The 18479-nt window shown below is 41.2% G+C and overlaps 1 protein-coding gene across 1 annotated transcript in view; it reads left to right on the forward strand.

Annotated features, from left to right (window-relative positions):
• LOC138967414 (cell cycle checkpoint protein RAD17-like) overlaps positions 1–17648 on the forward strand; it is a 25655-nt gene extending 8007 nt beyond the window's left edge. Inside the window, exons 6-18 of the mRNA XM_070339957.1 lie at positions 1806–1954; positions 2504–2556; positions 2984–3109; positions 5456–5525; positions 6028–6133; positions 6541–6744; positions 7542–7630; positions 8732–8878; positions 9717–9866; positions 11377–11416; positions 13795–13875; positions 14455–14512; positions 14826–17648. Of these exons, the coding sequence (XP_070196058.1) occupies positions 1806–1954; positions 2504–2556; positions 2984–3109; positions 5456–5525; positions 6028–6133; positions 6541–6744; positions 7542–7630; positions 8732–8878; positions 9717–9866; positions 11377–11416; positions 13795–13875; positions 14455–14512; positions 14826–15060 (1508 nt within the window). The 3' untranslated portion in view covers positions 15061–17648. The remainder of the gene's footprint in view (positions 1–1805; positions 1955–2503; positions 2557–2983; positions 3110–5455; positions 5526–6027; positions 6134–6540; positions 6745–7541; positions 7631–8731; positions 8879–9716; positions 9867–11376; positions 11417–13794; positions 13876–14454; positions 14513–14825) is intronic.
• The last annotated feature ends 831 nt before the right edge of the window (positions 17649–18479 follow it).

Genomic DNA, 18479 nt, shown 5'->3' on the forward strand with positions numbered 1-18479 from the left:
CGCCAAGGCACTGCATACCCCAGCGAAAGACAAACCTCTCTCTCTCTCTCTCTCTCTCTCTCTCTCTCTCTCTCTCTCTCTCTCTCTCTCTCTCTCTCTCTCTCTTTCTCTCTCTCTCTCTCTCTCTCTCTCTCTCTCTCTCTCTCTCTCTCTCTCTCTCTCTCTCTCTTTCTCTCTCTCTCTCTCTCTCTCTCTCTCTCTCTCTCTCTCTCTCTCTCTCTCAAACACACACACACACGAACACACACATACACAGACACACACACACAGACACACACACACATACCTCAAGTTACACACGTACAAAAATACACACTCACTCACACGCACTCACTCACTCTCTCACTCACTCTCTCACACACACTTCATACACACAAAACACACCCCCATACGCACATATAGACAGACGGACATACACACCTTTACAAACAAACACACATACTCACACACATACACACTTACGCACAAGCACAAACACACTCCCACCCACCCACTCTCTCTCTTTCTCTCTTATACAAACAGACACTCACACACACACACACACACACACACACACACACACACACACACACACACATTGACTCACACAAATCTCATACACACAAAACACACACTTATTCGCACATACACGGTTGGCCTAGTGGTAAGGCGTCCGCCCCGTGATCGGGAGGTCGTGGGTTAGATTCGAGGCCGGGTCATACCTAAGACTTTAAAATTGGCAATCTAGTGGCTGCTCCGCCTAGCGTCTGGCATTATGGGGTTAGTGCATGCTAGGACTGGTTGGTCCGGTGTCAGAATAATGTGACTGGGTGAGACATGAAGCCTGTGCTGTGACTTCTGCCTTGTGTGTGGCGCACGTTATATCTCAAAGCAGCACGCGTACCGCCCTGATAATTATGGCCCTTCGTGGTCGGCTGGGCGTCAAGTTAAGCAAACAAACAAACAAATACGCACATAGACAGACGGACACACACACCTTTACAAACAAACACATATACACACTCATACACACACAAACATACACACAAACTCATGCACACACACACATTCACACACACACACACATACACTCTTTCTCCCTCTATCTCAGTCTTTCTTACACACACACACACACACACACACACACACACACACACACACACACACACGAGTACAGTCATGCACGCGCACACACACACACACTGACACATACTAACACTAACACATGTGCACAAAATGAACACACACACACACACACCGCGCGAGAGAAAAAGACTACAGGGAGGCATGACGTCATGATGCATTAATTGACGTCAAAGACTTTTGACCGTGACGTAATCTTCTCACGCGAGCTTTATCCATAGTCTTGAACAACCACACACAAATAGACTTGGAAAGTACAGAATTTCTACCCGTCCAAAGCGGCCTTGGGTGGCGTTTGCTCAAAAAATGGGGGCGACTATTGCACCCACCGTATTTTTGTTAGTATTGTCCCAATTTTTGGTGAACTTCCATCTCCAACTGTAGCACGTAGCCGGGCACAAAGAATCCTTCTTTATCATGTATTATCGGTATAAAAATGAGTTCGTGGGATACCTCCAGCTTCGCTGGGATAACGTAAAAATATGGTTTTTTGGGGGAAAAAAAAAGAAAAAAAAAATCCCGACCTACCGACCCTATTTTTTTGGCCTATGTTACCGTAAACAGACCTTTTTTTTTTTTTTTGCCTAAACTTATCTGACAAATTGTCCAGAAGCTGGCTCGGAAATCACTTCTGTGTGGAGAGGCAAGGGCAGGTTTGATTGTATTGTGTTTTGTCCCACCAGAGCGATCCAGTGTAGATGTGTACAGCAGTCAGTCCCAGTCATCACAGTTCAGCAACTTCCTGCTTCGCGCCAACAAGTACCAGGCTCTGCAGCTAGACTTGACCGCTTCTTCGACAAATAGCTCTCAAGGGAAGTTCATCTTAGTAGAGGTGAGTTATTTTTGGTTTGTTTGTTCTTCTTTTTAATGTTTTCACTTACCTTTGTCACAAGCATTGTGCATTATTGTAACATTTCAAAGAAATAAGTAATCAATGGTTTGAAACAAAAATGCTTGATCAACGGTCTGATAAATTGCAAGTTTAATTACTTTCTGAACTGTAAATGGCTGATATCAATGAACCGTTGAGCAAGAAATTGGACACAGTGCAACCGATCAGAAGTGCTCGAATATAGGTAGTTGAAAAATACACAGAAGCTTCCCATATGCTATGAATTGTAAGAAAGGGTTTGTTTGTCTGTGAATGTACAGTGGAACCCCTCTCCCCCCCCCCCCTCCCTTATAAGACCTTCAAAAATCGAATAAAATCAGGTCTTAAAAAGGAGGGAGTCTTAAAATGGGAGTAAATGTGCAGAGGGTATCAACAGAAAATTTGAGAAACAGGGTCTAAGAAGGGAATAAGTCTTGGGGGGGGGGGGGGGGGGGTGTGTTTAAAAGAGGGGTTCCACTGTACTGTTGCTGATTTTACTTTCTGTTGCAGGACATCCCAAATTCCTTCTACAGAAATCCTGAAGAGCTTCACAACATTTTAAAGTGAGTGCCATCTAACATTGAACGGCAGTGCAATGGCGTTTATATTTTCTTTCCTGTGTCTTTTTGATGATGATGATGATGATGGTATATCCATGTGTTCCTGAAATATATGAATTAAAATGTCTGTAGCATGAATACATGTAACAGAAGATCCAATGATCAGGAAAATAACTAACTTACTAAGTGCAAACAAATTATAGAAATACACAAGCAATTTTCAATTTTTTCAAGCATCTCTCACAATAGGATTATCATACATTTTGCTTATATTTGTTTATGATCTCTCAGGATCCACATGTTATATCCCTGCCAACAGTGCTGTGCATTGAACATTTACATCTCTTCTTTCTTTCTTTCTTACCAACATCTCTGAAAGCCTACACCCCAGAGTTGTCTCATCTGCTACATTGTGTTTGTCTCTGTGCAGAAAGTATCGGCGTTGCGGTCACTGCCCCCTGGTGTTAGTGGTCAGCGATACGTCCACCAACAGCTCCAACGCACAGCGCCTCTTTCCTCCTGACGTGCAGGTGGACCTGCGTCTGGAATCTATCAAGTGAGTCTCTTATAACTGTCAGTTTTTGTGTAACTGTCCATTTTTTTTAGTTTTTAGGTAAATTAATTTTGTGTCACTTTTGGTTTTGTGTCACTTTTGGGCGGGGATATAGCTCAGTTGGTAGCGCGCTGGATTTGTATTCAGTTGGCCGCTGTCAGCGTGAGTTCGATCCCAGGTTCGGCGGAAATTTATTTCAGAGTCAAATTTGTGTGCAGACTCTCTTCGGTGTACACTACATTGGGTGTGCACGTTAAAGATCCCACGATTGACAAAAGGGTCTTTCCTGGCAAAAATTGCTTAGGCACAGTTAATAATTGTCTACCTCGAAATGGCTGCAATTACTGGCCGTATAAAATTTCATCTCACACGGCATCACTGCAGAGCGCCTAGAACTGTACCCACGGAATATGCGCGATATAAGCGTCATTGATTGATTGATTGATTGACTTTTGGTTTTTGTGTCACTTTTGATTTTGTGTAACTGTTGGATTTGTGTAACTGTCTTTTTTGTGTCAGGTTTTGTGTAACTGACGATTTTTATATAACTGTCGGTATTTGTCACTTAGTGTAACTGTCAGTTTTTTTGTAACTGTCGGTTTTGTGTCACTGCTGGTTTTTGTGTAACTCTGGGTTTTTGTGTATCTGTCAGGTTTTGTGTCACTTTTGGTTTTTGTGTCACTTTTGTTTTTTTTGTGTCAGGTTTTGTGTAACTGACGATTTTTGTATTACTGTCGGTATTTGTCACTTTGTGTAACTGTCAGTTTTTTTGTAACTGTCGGTTTTGTGTCACTGCTGGTTTTTGTGTAACTCTGGGTTTTTGTGTATCTGTCAGGTTTTGTATAACTGTTGGTTTTGTGTAACTGTCTTTTTTGTGTCATGTTTTTTGTAACTGATGATTTTTGTATAACTGTCGGTATGTGTCACTTTGTGTAACTGTCGGTTTTTGTGTAACTGTCGGTTTTTGTGTAACTGTCGGTTTTTGTGTCACTGAGAATGAATGCAAATGCGCTAGTACGCTATCATACAGAAACAAACACAACTCCAAATGTAGGTTCCCTCCACTGTATTATACAGGTATGACAGACATACACCCAAATACACACAATCATGAACATAAATGTTAGGTATTCAAAAATCAGGTACTCACAGGTTTGGATGCAAAAACAAAGCGAGATTACCATCCCGTGCACAATTTCACTAACAAAGCCCTACACCCTTCACTTATCTAGAAAAATACACAAACAGTCCGTGAACTCACAGGCACACGAGATCTACTTTACTGGTATCGAATCACGGCTCGTGTGTAGTCAGAAAACAGTCACAATTCATATTCCGGCAGACTCAAATCACCGTCTGCTCTGCCTACTAAACACTCATTATATCTTATGTAATTAAGATCTTATAGACATATTTTAACTCTGTTCATACACAGAATTACACAGCGTCTATGGCCGTTCACAAGGAAATGTATCTGAATACTAATTCCTTCCACTGGCGACCTCGGTCTACTCAGTTCCTCTCGTCCTGTGACCTCTATGGTCCAACTATACGGACAACCATAACCTTGCAATAACTTCGCGAAATCCCGTCGAATTTCAGCTATGCTGGTCTAGAGTTATGATACTTCGGCGGCTTCTCAGATCCTTCACACTTGTCATCTGTCCGCTATCTCCCTCTCAGACCGGTTATACGACGCACTGCACAAACATAAATAGCGGACATCTTGTCTTAGATATCTCTCGGCTATGTTTACAGTTTACAGTGTTTGTCGATTCAACTTATGCGATAAACACTCTAGTGATATTCGAATGCTTATTCCATTTACCTGTTAAGTGCTTTACTCGGGCTTCCTTCCTCCCGGCCGATTACTTGGACAACCCCTCAATGTCCAAGGACAGTGGTAAAGTGTAACAATACCCTGGTTGCGATTTACAACGTCAACTATCCTCGGTCAGTGAGCTGAATTCACAGTGTGTGCAACACACTTTGCTATGGCACGCTATATCTCTGGTTAGCGCTCTAAAAGCGTGGAGGATATCACTGTCAAACTTTGCCTGTTACAGTGTTACTCGTGATTTCCTTCACAGTCAATGTCAGTTTTGTGTACTGTAACTATCAGTTTTTGATTTTAAGTGTGTTTACTGTTGTTTTCTTTCTCCTTTTTTTCTCCCTTCTTTGTTGTTTCTTTGGAAATGCATGTATGTGTTGTTGCAGGGAAGATGCTGACTAACATCATGCCCTTGTCGGTGTCTAGTCCTCTGCTTATCTTACAGATGTTTGACAGCTGATGTGGCAGAAGGTAATGAGTTGAAATTGATGCTTTACAGTGTCTGTTTTATGTTGCAGTGTGAATCCTGTGGCACCTACAATGATGGTCAAAGTGCTGAACAAGATTGCGAGTCAAGAAGCTGCACAGGTTTGTTGGTCTTGTTGTTCACTGAGAGGATAACAGTTATTCCGTCTTTTCCTTTACCACCATTTCATAGCATAGGCAAGTTCGGGTTTGTGTAGTATTCCGTTTGTATTTTCATAAGCATACAGCAATTTGGATAATACTTCAGCAATAATTTTGGATAATACTTCAAAGTGCTTCTAGTTCTACTTAGAATATAACTTGAATTGCATAAAGAAAGTTTTTGAGCATTCAAGTGCTTCTTCTTCTTCTTCTTTGTTCATGGGCTTAGACTCCCACGTTCACTCATGTTTTTTGCGCGAGTGGAATTTTACGTGTATGACCGTTTTTACCCCGCCATTTAGGCAGCCATACGCCGATTTCGGGGGAACAAGTGCTTCTAGTTCTACTTAGAATATAACTTGAATTGCCTAAAGAAAGTTTTTGAGCATTCACAGCAAAGCTGATGATGATACAGCAGATTGTTGATGAGTCAAGTATTGTCAGGGAACTGGTCTGTGTCCAGGGTCGTTTTGCTGCTCCCTCAGCTCGTGTGGTGGAGTCCATTGCCATGTCCAGTGCTGGGGATGTGCGCTCAGCTATCAACGCCTTGCAGTTTGCCTGTAGACAGGGTATGCACGCTGTGCTGTCACTAAGCTTTACGTCTGCATTGGTGAATGAGCAAATTCAAACAAATATGTTTATCTTCTTCAGTGTGAGAATCAGAGATGGTGTTATTTGAACATTCTTGGATTTTGTTTTATAAAAACACAAAATAAACTGGATTTGAAATGGTTAACTAGCCAGACCTACTATTTGTGTATCCAGTGACAGTTTTCTTATTTCTTTTTGTCTTCGTTGATATCATCGATTTGATTAGCTATCGTATTTGAGTGGTGGGTTTCTTTGAGAGCCAGGGTCCATGCTGGTTACTTTTGATCAGTTACGAAAATGTGCTAGTGCAATCAATGGACAATAAGTAAGGTGTCTTGTTTTGTGGACCCATGTAGTAATCATGCACATTATTTGTCAATGACAGACACGGTAGACCTGAACCAGCTGAGGACGATACAGAAACGGCTTAAGAAGGAAAGCTCTGGATCGGGCCGACGTCTGAAGTACGGCAGTCTGGCAAAACAGGACAGTGGAGCCAGCAACTCCACGCAGCATGAAGTTGTCATCGGTGCCAAAGACACCACCTGCTTTCTCTTCCATGCTCTGGGAAAGATCCTTTACTTCAAAAGTAAGTTGGGATTGATTGGTTTTGAGGTACCTCGGACCTACAAAAGCAGGGGAAATTAGATTTTAGTTAAAGACATTTTTTCCGGTTTGATACAAAATCATTTACAGTGAAACTCCTTTTCAGACCCCTCAGATTGATTTAAGACCCCCCCCCCCCCCGTCCCCCCCCCCCCCGTCCCCCCCGTCCCCCAATTCCCCCAATTCCCCCAATTGCTTTCACAATCTTCTCCCCTGATTTGAAGACCTATTTTTTCACCGTTTTTTCGTTAAACATTTTTTGGTGAAAGCTTCTGTAAATTATCCTCCATTTTAAAATGCCCTTCTTTTGAAGAGCTGAATTTCTAAAATAAAAATTGAGTTCTTAAAAGGGAGGTTTCAGTCTGCCATTTCCCAATCAAGAAGAGTTCTTGTTTCGATAGGTTCAAATTATAAACGTTGGAAAGGTTGCTTTGGGAGCCGTACTTAAAATGGTAAACGTTGGAAAGGTTGCTTTGGGAGCTGTACTTACAACTAGATATGGCAACCGTAACAAACCAGAAACTGTAGGCATAGTAGAGATCACTGGAATACTATTGTTCTGTGAATAATTTAGCCAAGTGGGATTGAATGAGCATGTTTCTTGTGTTGTTGTTGAAAACTTGTCAATGAACTTTTCTAAGCTTTTCAACATAAGGATTTTATGCCAGATTGTACAAGTAAACATATTTAACTGTGAGCATGTCTGATAAGTAAACCAAAATGTGTCCATACTGGTCTCAGGGGTCGTTCAGTTGTAATCAGCTTGTACTGTACTTGTAGGAGGTGACCCGGCAGAGAGCGGTGGACATCAAAAATTACCTGCACACCTGAGTCGGCATGACAGAGACCCTTTGTTGTTTACACCTGAGGTGGGTGGAGTCTTTTTTGTTTTAAGTACATGTAGCATGTTGGTCATGTGTTCTGTTTGAAGTATGTCAGCAATTCTTGCAATGTGTGTGGTAGCACCGCCTGTGCTATTTGATCCCTATTGAAAAAAGTTATTATGGTAGAAGCAGTGATGGCGCAAGTATTTTTTCAAACCGGTACGCAAACGGGCCAGAAAAAAACGGTAGGCTGGTCATTGGAACCAGTAAGAGTCCAACTCAGAGTACTGTTGTTTTTTTTTTACCGGCAAAATCTAGTTCTAAAAATCAACCGGTAGGCAGCCAATTTTGTTCCGGTATTTTCTCATTTCAACCGGTAATTGCCGATTAACGCCAATACTGAGAAGGGAGATAACTTTATAAGACTGGCTTTCAGTATTGAGCCATGACTGTAGCTGCGTAAACAAGGTAATCAGAAACAGTGCTTAGTACTTGCCTTTGTGGGGACCAACATTTTCTGCAAGAGTTACCTCCATTCCATGTGAAAAGCGTTTGAATTTTTGTTGCTGGTGTTTTCATGTCAGTCTTGTGTCTTGTAGAGCAAAGTCTATTTTGCAAACAGTGATACCTGTGATGAAAGGACACCCTTGGGATCAGCCCAAAGTGTCCGGTCATTGCAGGCGGCCTCTCACGACAGATATACTTTGGTATAGTTAGTAAATCAAAAACAGATGTCCTATAGCATTATTTCAAAACGAAAGTGATAAGAGTTGTCCGTCCCTGCCATGGCCCGGGGCGCTGTCAACGGGTAGTTCCAGTTGTTTTGTTTACGTCCAAAATGGCTGAACGAGAGAAGAAGATTAGTGGTGGAGGGAAACGTTTCTGTGTCTGCTGTTCAAACTACGTGAGTAAAGAAGTTGAAGGGCGGATTGTCATGCGGTTCCATTTTGCAAACACAAACTGGAACTACCTGCCGTTCCAGGGGCGCAACTCTGTCCGACTATCGCGTTAGTTTCGAGACAGTGCTATATAATGGAAGGGGTCTGACATTGCAGGTACATATACCATTGTATTTTGATGAAGTTTCCAAGACACATTTGTTTAGTAAAGTTGAAAATGATCTTGTACTTTGTCTTCCAATTTCAGGAGATTGTGGAGAAAACTCATCTAAGTGGTGAATACTTCAACACTTTCCTCCATCAGAACTATGTGGACTTTCTCTCCTCGGTGGAAGACGTAGAGAGAGCAGCAGAGTACCTCAGTGATGCAGACTTACTCTCAGCACAGTATACTGTAAGGGAGAATCTATGGTCTGTGTGTGTGCGTGTTTGTGCGTGTGTGTGTGTGTGCATGCATGCGTGTGAGTGTGTATGTGTGTGTGAGTGTGTGTGTGTGTGTGTATGTGTGTGTGTATGTGTGTGTGTTTTTGTATGGTTGAGTGCAGACTTGCTCTATGACAGTAGCAGGGGCACTGTGTGTGTATTTGTATTCATGCATGAAATGGGATACTTATACAGGCATTGAAGCTGTGGTGTCTGAAAAGTGTTGCCTATAACGTTGTATGAAGGTAGTATGGATATAATATATCAATTGATGTTAAAAGATACGTATAGCTGATGCTCCTCCCAGTTTTCTTTTGTGGAAATTTGTTGATATTTCTCAAGGAGTTTGCAATCAAAGCGCCTACTTTAGTAAATCATAGTAAACCATAGTACATGTATCAAATATTACAGTGAAGATAACGAAATAGAATATTTCAATCAAATTGATACAAGCTCCTGTGATATTTATAATAAAACAGAATACAACTTGGAGCAGTGCAGACACACTTGTCACTATTTTTGTTTTCTAGATTTTATTTGGAGTTTTATGCTTCTTTGCCAACAGCGGTTTACGTATGCAGTACACCTGGTAAAAAGAGTATTTTATGTGAAGTGGACAAGATGTGAACGCGGTATAATGTAGTGTGGGTGTGGGTGAGGGTGTGTATGCAGTTCTGTTAGCACCCTGTTTGGTTGTTGTGTTTGAATGTACTATGTATTGCATGAACTCAAACCAAAATATATATTCCTGTGTAATGCACATGGTTGAAATAAAATCTTATGTCTTATGTCTTTGTGTACATTGACAGAGTCGAGGGCAGTTGCAAGACTATACAGTTTCCGTAGCAACGCGAGGATTCATCCACTCTGACTCTTCCATTTGTCGTCACACGGACAGTCGGAAAGGTCATGGCTGGCGACCTCTTCACAAATCACAGTGGTTTGCAACACAGAAGCAGGTGTGTACTTTGTTTTTGGTTACTTGTGGATGCCTTGCCTGGCTGTTTTACCTCCCGCGGGTTAGGGGGAAGAATTTACCCGATGCTCCCCAGCATGTTGTAAGAGGCGACTAACGGATTCTGTTTCTCCTTTTACCCTTGTTAAGTGTTTCTTTTATAGAATATAGTCAATTTTTGTAAAGATTTTAGTCAAGCAGTATGTAAGAAATGTTAAGTCCTTTGTACTGGAAACTTGCATTCTCCCAGTAAGGTAATATATTGTACTACGTTGCAAGCCCCTGGAGCAATTTTTTGATTAGTGCTTTTGTGAACAAGAAACAATTAACAAGTGGCTCTATCCCATCTCCCCCCCTTTCCCCGTCGCGATATAACCTTCGTGGTTGAAAACGACATTAAACACCAAATAAAGAAAGATGCCTGTCCGTTTTGCCGTAGATTTTTGACTCACATGCGAAGCAAAAGTGAGTCTATGTACTCACCCGAGTCGTCCGTCCGTCCGGAAAACTTTAACGTTGGATATTTCTTGGACACTATTCAGTCTATCAGTACCAAATTTGGCAAGATGGTGTATGATGACAAGGCCCCCAAAAACATACATAGCATCTTGACCTTGCTTCAAGGTCAAGGTCGCAGGGGCCATAAATGTTGCCTAAAAAACTGCTATTTTTCATATTTTTCCCATTTTCTCTGAAGTTTTTGAGATTCAATACCTCACCTATATATGATATATAGGGCAAAGTAAGCCCCATCTTTTGATACCAGTTTGGTTTACCTTGCTTCAAGGTCAAGGTCACAGGAGCTCTTCAAAGTTGGATTGTATACATATTTTGAAGTGACCTTGACCCTGAACTATGGAAGATAACTGTTTCAAACTTAAAAATTATGTGGGGCACATGTTATGCTTTCATCATGAGACACATTCGGTCACATATGATCAAGGTCAAGGTCACTTTGACCCTTCTGAAATGTGACCAAAATAAGGTAGTGAACCACTAAAAGTGACCATATCTCATGGTAGAAAGAGCCAATAAGCACCATTGTACTTCCTATGTCTTGAATTAACAGCTTTGTGTTGCATGACCTTGGGTGACCTTGACCTTGGGTCAAGGTCACATGTATTTTGGTAGGAAAAATGTGTAAAGCATGTGAGTCGTATGGGCTTTGCCCTTCTTGTTGTTATTGCCATGACAGAATATGAAAAGAGTAGAAGCCGGTTGAAGAGTGTTGTGGAGTTTTGTTTTAGCTAACTGCTGTTAATTTGTCAAAAGAAAGGTGTGTTTTTGATCTTTTCATCAATAAATTAATGGAAGTAATACATGTTTGCTATTACTAAAAAATGCTATTGCTGAACGTTTTTCTATGTGTATTGCACATACCTTCTGTGGAGTGTCACATGTATTTTTTACTTTTGTGTGCACAATAACACACTTATAAGCAGTAAAGACCGTTGTATGTATTAGTTGTTCCTGGGTAAACCTTGTAGATCTTGCTCTCTCTCTTATTTTGACAGAGCCAGCAAAGCAAGGCTGCTGCCATGCGACTTTTTAGAGGTAAGTCAGTTCACAATGATAAGCCTAAGGGAAAAATCTGAAGTGATTTTATGTCGAATACTGGTGGAAAGACCTCATCAATACACCTGAAAAGTAGGCTTTGATCTAGCAGTTACAAGGTCAAAAGAATAATGGACTGAAACAAATGTTTTGGAAATGGTCCACATTTTTAAGCTCTATTTTGATACAGTGCAACCCGCCCGATTTAACCTTCCTCCCTTTCAAGGCCCTGTCTTCCCAGATTTTCTGTTGACAACCTGTGTAAATTTACCCCCATTTTAAGACTCTCCTTTTTAAGACCTGATTTTCTCAGATTTTGAGGTCTTTAAACGGGTGGGAGTCCACTTTCTTGTCGTAGTTTGGCTGATTTGCATTCATGATCATTGAATTTTCTTCAGGCAATGAGCGGCACTGGAATGACCAAAATGAAACATGGAAAATACATGGAGTAACTTAGTTTTCTGGGTAGTTATTGAAGTGACTTATATAAAGAAATGAAAAAAAATTGCGAAAACTAAAGGACATAGATTGCCGTTGCTATGGAAACTGGCATACACAGCGCCATATCGGATTTCTAGGAAACGGCAACATCATACATCAGAAATGCTTAATATTTGGCACAAAGATACACAAGACTTTTATCTACAATCATATAGAACGATATTTTGACAAAAAAACTACAGTTGAATTTAAATTAATTTTTGAAATAAAGATTAATGAATATGCAGTTAGAAATTTATTAATCCTTATTACACAAAAAATGTATTAATCCTTATTACTCCCGCAGTGGGGCACTGCGGTTATGAAATTAAAGGCCCCTCCTGTTTTTGGAACCGCAGGAGCTTTCTAGTTTGCTGTTAGGTAGATTTTTGGTTCCTCTTTCCTGTCATGCTCTCTTTTTCTTCATGAATTCTTTTCTTTTTTCTGCCTTCTTGCTCATTCACCTGTATTTTTTCCAAAAATCTCTTCTCTTGCCGCTTGTCTCGCGATTCATGTATAGTTTAATCTGTTAGTGTTCTGATGTAAGTCCAGCAGTAGATAGGTTAAGCCTATTTTAACATACTGGAAACTGGTAATCTTCCAGTAGGTATTAATTTAGTTTTACTAAAGCCTGCTGGGACACAAGTAATGGGTTAGTGCATTTGTAAACAGGAATCGCTTGACAAGTGGCCCCCTTCATCCCCCCTTCCTCGTCCTGATATGGCTCTGCGTATTCGGCTGGACGTTAAGCAACAAATAAACAAACAAAAATCCTTATTACAAAAAAAAAAAAAAAAATTTCATATCATCCCTCGGCACTACCTGCCCCGATGGAATTAACATCCGCCGTTAATTCATTCATCTAAACTTTCCCCCCGCTGTTCCACCTTGTGTGTATGTGTGTGTGTGTGCGCGCTCGCGCGCGCGTGTGTGTGTGTGTGTGTCCGCACGGGTACGTGAGTTTTCTCTTTCGTTCCCATTCATGCCCCCCCCCCCCCACACATTTTTTTTTTTTTTTTTTTTTACTTTTTTTTTTTTTTTTTTTTTTGTGTGCCTCAGTTGCATGCAGTCCGCTTCAAGCTGAAAAATAAATGAAAGAATGAAACCCTAATTTTTTTTTTTTTCTTTTTTTTTTTTTTTTTCTTTTTTTTTCTCTTCCTTTTCTCTTCTTTCTTTCTTTCTCTCTACAGCTGAGCGTCCTTCTTCATTGGCGTTTTATATATTTATCAATTAAACAAAATGTGTGGGGGGTTGTTTGTATCATGACACCGCCACAAACAACCCCCCACACATTTTGTTTGGTCTACAGACCTCAAAACTGCCGCTTTTCAACTCTTTTTTCTTGCCTGTGTTATTGTTGGCTTCCCCTCGAGTAGCTTCCCTTGCTTCTCTGTCTTTGTCATTTGTTGGTTTGTGCAGTGCAGTTGTTTTGTCAGTTATTCTCCTCTTTATCTGTTCTATCGTCTTTCTTCTTCTTTTTTGTGTGTGTATTTTTGTGCCTGAAGAAGGCACTTAGGTCGAAACGTCGCTGTCATTCGTTCCGTGTTTGTCATTTTAACGTGAGTACATTGCTTTTTGGTCTCTTTATTGTAGTATTTAGTCAAAATATCGTTATTTATGATTGCAGATACAAGTCATGTGTATTCTTGTGCCAAATATTAAGCATGTCTGATGTATGATGTTGCTATAAAATGTTTCCTAGAAATCCAATATGGCGGCTGTTTCCATCGCAACGGCAGTCTGTGTCCATTAGTATTTAAATTTGTTCCATTTATTTGTGTAAGTCTCATCAATAACTACCAAGAAAACTAGGTTATTCCATGTATTCTCCAAGTTTAATGTTACTGCCGCTCATTGCCTTAACCCTTTATTCACACAGAGATAATTATGTTTGACAGGATACCACTGGGTCCCTGAGACCTTGCTGACAGAAATTGTACCATACATCAACCTTACTAACCCTACTCTACATGATCCAGGTACAGTGCAGTGTTCATTCTCTTCACTTTATTTCTAGTTATTCATTTCTTTTGTACTGGAGGTGGATCTCTTGTCAATGTTGCTTGTTGGTTATTGTTTGTGTTTGTAGCATTATGATTACCCATTCTGTTTCAAGCTGAAAGTACTTGTTATGTCTTCTACAGTAACGTTGTGTTATCCGGGAATTAAGTGTTGGTTTGTCATGGTATGACAAGCCCTATAAACATTCTTACATTTTACTTTTCTGGTTTGTATCCACTGTGTCTCATCCATACTGATTGTATGTTCTAAACAAGAATACTGTGTTGATTTGAATCAAAGTCAATACAAGGGAATTCCACTACATGTATATTGCGTTCCACTAACTCCCCAATTCAGCTATATCGGGATGACATGCTTGGAGCCTGAAAAAACCCACGAGACCGGGACTGCAATATAGTGGAGTCTATCGTATAACATGCCTAAGCTTTAAATTGAAGAGGTCAGCCTGTTTTTAGTTTTAATGTGTGATGGTTGAGAATAAAAAAAACAGTCTCTTGGATTTGTGTGATGGTTGATTTTGCTTTGTTCTGTTTCAGGTCAAATATCATTCGTGCAGAATGTGTGCCAGTTCTCACGCTCATCCTATGCACTCAGGTAATTGGTTGTCTTGTCTTTGTCTACATGGTTATCATTCTTAATGGCCTGGGTGGATTCTGTTTGTCACTTTCCAGTGAGGACACCAGAAAGTGATACAAGGGACAATTTTGTCACTGGGATGTATGTAACCTTCACAAGTATTTGGTTACCATTAAGAAAATAAGTGATTGTCTGTCAGTCTACTTAAAAGACCACTGGGTCGACGTACTGTAAATGGAACGTTTTGTTTTGTCAATAATGAAACGTTCCAATAATTTACCATTCTTGTGTTTTGGTTCTACTTCAGATCATGTACATGTATCTGTTGCAGACCTGGACTAGAAAAACTAGACGAGAAAAGTGCAGTTGATGACGAGGATGACACTGATGAAATCCCAACAGCAAGCATGAATCCTGCATTCAACGCATCACAGTCTTTAGCCAGGAAAGATAACGCTGGAGACAATGATGACAATAACGACGATTTGCCGAGCAGTCAGACGCAAATCAAAACAGCACCGGTTGAGGAAGAAGAGGAGTTTTTCATCGAAGAGTTCGATGACTGAAAAAGGGAAGTATCGTGCAGTGAAGGAATATTCCTAGGATTTATTCTGTCTGCGAATTTGCGGAAATGGACATAAAAGCTTTTGGCTGTTTTGGGAAATTGAAGTTAGTTCGTGGTGGCACCTTTCCTTGGCGACATTGGTTTCCAGCAGTGAAAAAGTTTGCCAGATCTTCCAAAACTTCAACAAAATTGTTTTCAATGATTTGAAAGCTGTTTAGGCACTTTGTCAACTGCCGAGACCAAACGACATCGCTGCAGTGATTCTGGCATAGACAGAATCAGTCCTGCAGATTGAAAAAGGTATTGATGACTGAAGCATTATGAAGTGATCCAGACACAGGCAGATTTTGTTTTGTGGTTCTTCAAGTCTTCCTGGGAGAAAGCCTGTCTCTTTGAGTATTCCACACAGTCAGATAACTGACATTGTGCTGAATGTTGGTTCTATTCCTGTGACATCATGTCTCAGTGGGCAGTTTTATTTGGACTGCTACTCACACACATCCATTGCGTCATCCTCGCGCATTACTTGTAAGTTGTATACTGTTTGGACAAGTAAATCCAGACCGTTTCTACAGAACTGAAAGTGAACTGAAAGCAGAGGCTGCTGGTCTGCTACTAATGAATTTCATGCCTTGCACGTTTGCACACAAATCAGATGTATATGCCCAAAGTATTGATTCAAGAGGTGGTGCTTGAGCTTTGACCTTATTTGTCTTTGCTGGGATGTGCTGGCACAAGTTTTACGATATTGGTCAAGTCTACTAAAAATACTCATCGATGACAATGATACTTCTGAGAGATTCAAACAAAGTCTGTACGCTGTGACTGTATTACATGTAAAAATTCTTCAGTTCGTGATAGTGCAGTTAGAACTTAAAACTCTTGGATACAGAAAAAATATGGGGCTGAAAATGTAGCCCAGTGGCTTCAGTGTTGCTGGCTGTGGCATCTTACTTAAGTTAAAAGTTATTGTGACGGCAGTGTGCTGGTTTGATCCATATGTATGTAGTTATGAGACCAAGGGAAAAATGGAAGGTGGCGAGAGAGGTGAAGGGAGGGGGAATGTTTGCAGTGCCGTATGCGGGGCTGTGAGCAGTACCCGCCAATGTTTAGCTCAGGCACCGTGCCTCGGTTCTATGCTGAACACTGCACCCACATGCCAGGAAAATGCATCGCGCTATTCTGGCCATCTGTTCAACTTTCGTCCTCACCTTCAAGACAGACTGATAGGAAGAGGTGTAAGTTACACCAGCCCTAGAGGCTAAGGCAAAGACAAATGCTCGTCTCAAAACTATATGGTGAACGATTAAATTCCCTGGAATTCACATCTTTGCTGTCTTTATCCAGACACCAAAATGTGCATGAATGTTTGATTTCATGATCACCAGTTTCAACAAAACCGTGGTGTCCTGCAGTTCAAAGGAAGGGACACCACCCAAGCTGAGATCTGTACGTTATGTGCCTAGTTATGTCCCCTGTTCATATGCTTGGATTGACCGGATGTGCCTTCTCATTTTGAAATTTCATGAAAAATTGGATTTGTTGATACATGTATTTGTGATTAATTGGGGGGGGGGGAGGGGGGAGTCATGGGGATTTTGGATGAAAACAAACAAGGAAACAGTTACAGAACATGGTTCAAGGACCCTACTGCCAAAGATAATAACCTAGGCTTCCTTAGAACTCACCCCACACACACTCACTGATACATGCCAGTATTGCCGAACGACGACGACATCAGCCCCAAGCCTTGAGTCGTTCCGCTCACGTCTCCTCGGTAGCAGTCCCCTGCAGCCGCCAGTGGGCAACCCCTAATCCCTCAACCCCTGTACATAGTTTTAAACGCCTCCCAACCTATCCAGTTCCTGCCCTTTCTCAGTGCTGGTTTTTTTAAATTGTCATCCCGATTCCAAGAGGCACACACCGCATCCGGAATCGACAAGTGACATCAACGCGGGACCACTTACGTTTATCAAACAAACCCGGTCCCAACGGAGAGAAGAAGAAGAAGAAGAAGAAGAGTTCTTGTGTTTCTTGACCTTTTTTGACACATAATTAAGTGATGATTACTGGGTAACGGTTGATGTTAATAATGATGGCATTTCTTTTCCTTTTGTGTCTTGTGATCTGTTAGAGAAGTGGAATGTGTAAAGGCTGGGAATTTGTTGTCTGTGAATGGAGCTGATCAAAATTTGGTTTTGGGTAGCAGGTTAGTTACTGTGCATTGTGAAACATTGTTTATTTATCTGTTACATTTCACTGTTGTGGGAATGCAGGATTTTGGGGGAAGGGATTGTATTGAAGTAACTTTTTGTTTATTTCCAACTTGAAGTTTTATGTTCTTGCAGTGAGGAGTGGTGGTAGAGACAGGGGGAGAGAGAGAGAGAGAGAGAGAGAGAGAGAGAGCGAGAGCGAGAGCGAGAGCAAGAGCAAGAGCAGTGATCGCGCTAGGTATTTTTCAAACCGGTATGACGTCATGAGCTGGCTACAAGGCTCTCACGAAAATCGGTAAGCTTGTCAAGGCAACCAGTAAAAGACAAACAATGACTTACAATACATTAAATCAATGTTTATCAATGTCAGTGATATGCGGACGTTTTTCTCCCCCCCCCCCCCCCCCCCTCCCCCAGTCAAAGCAACTGTCGCACAACTTGACAGTAACACATCAGCAGCCGCTGTGAGAGAGAGAGAGAGAGAGAGAGAGAGAGAGAGAGAGACAGAGACAGAGACAGAGAGAGAGAGAGAGAGAGAGAGAGAGAGACTTCCGAAATAAAATAGGAAAGCAAATAGTAATCACGCAACTGGAAAACTTACTCACTAGTTACTTACTGTTACAGTTTCACTTTCGCCTCACAATAATCAACTGTATGTAGACAAAGATCTAAGCTGGTGTGAGTACGTGATTTCCCGGTATGATGCTATGTCGGCTATAGTTAGACGCCGTCCCTTATTGTCTTTCAGTTTCTCATAAACTGAAAGATTTTACGATGGACCGGGAACCGAAAGAAATGGCGCGAAAAGTATGATGTCTAATGTCTGCGGTGTGTGTAGATCTTTTTCTCGGCGACAAGAAAGATTTCTCCGCTCCCTGATCACCTACATTGCTCAAATAATCTGCTAGCAAATACTTTAGATCTGGCACAATCGTACTGAAAGACATTTCGGAGCTCGCCTCCTTGTTATTTTTGACGTCATGTTTGACACCTTGACATCAAGTGTCATCAATGGAGACATAATCGCAACATTGTAGCGCTGTCACAACAAGCCATCCAAATATCTCTATCTCTCTCTCTCTCTCTCTCTCTCTCTCTCTCTCTCTCTCTCTCTCTCCTTTTGTAATAAAGGTCTGAGTCTCTCTCTCTCTCTCTGTCTCTCTCTCTCTCTGTCTCTCTCTCTCTCCCCCTCGTACTGACAAACGAT

The sequence above is a fragment of the Littorina saxatilis genome, linkage group LG5, assembly GCF_037325665.1.
Source record: "Littorina saxatilis isolate snail1 linkage group LG5, US_GU_Lsax_2.0, whole genome shotgun sequence".
Classification (NCBI taxonomy): domain Eukaryota; kingdom Metazoa; phylum Mollusca; class Gastropoda; order Littorinimorpha; family Littorinidae; genus Littorina; species Littorina saxatilis.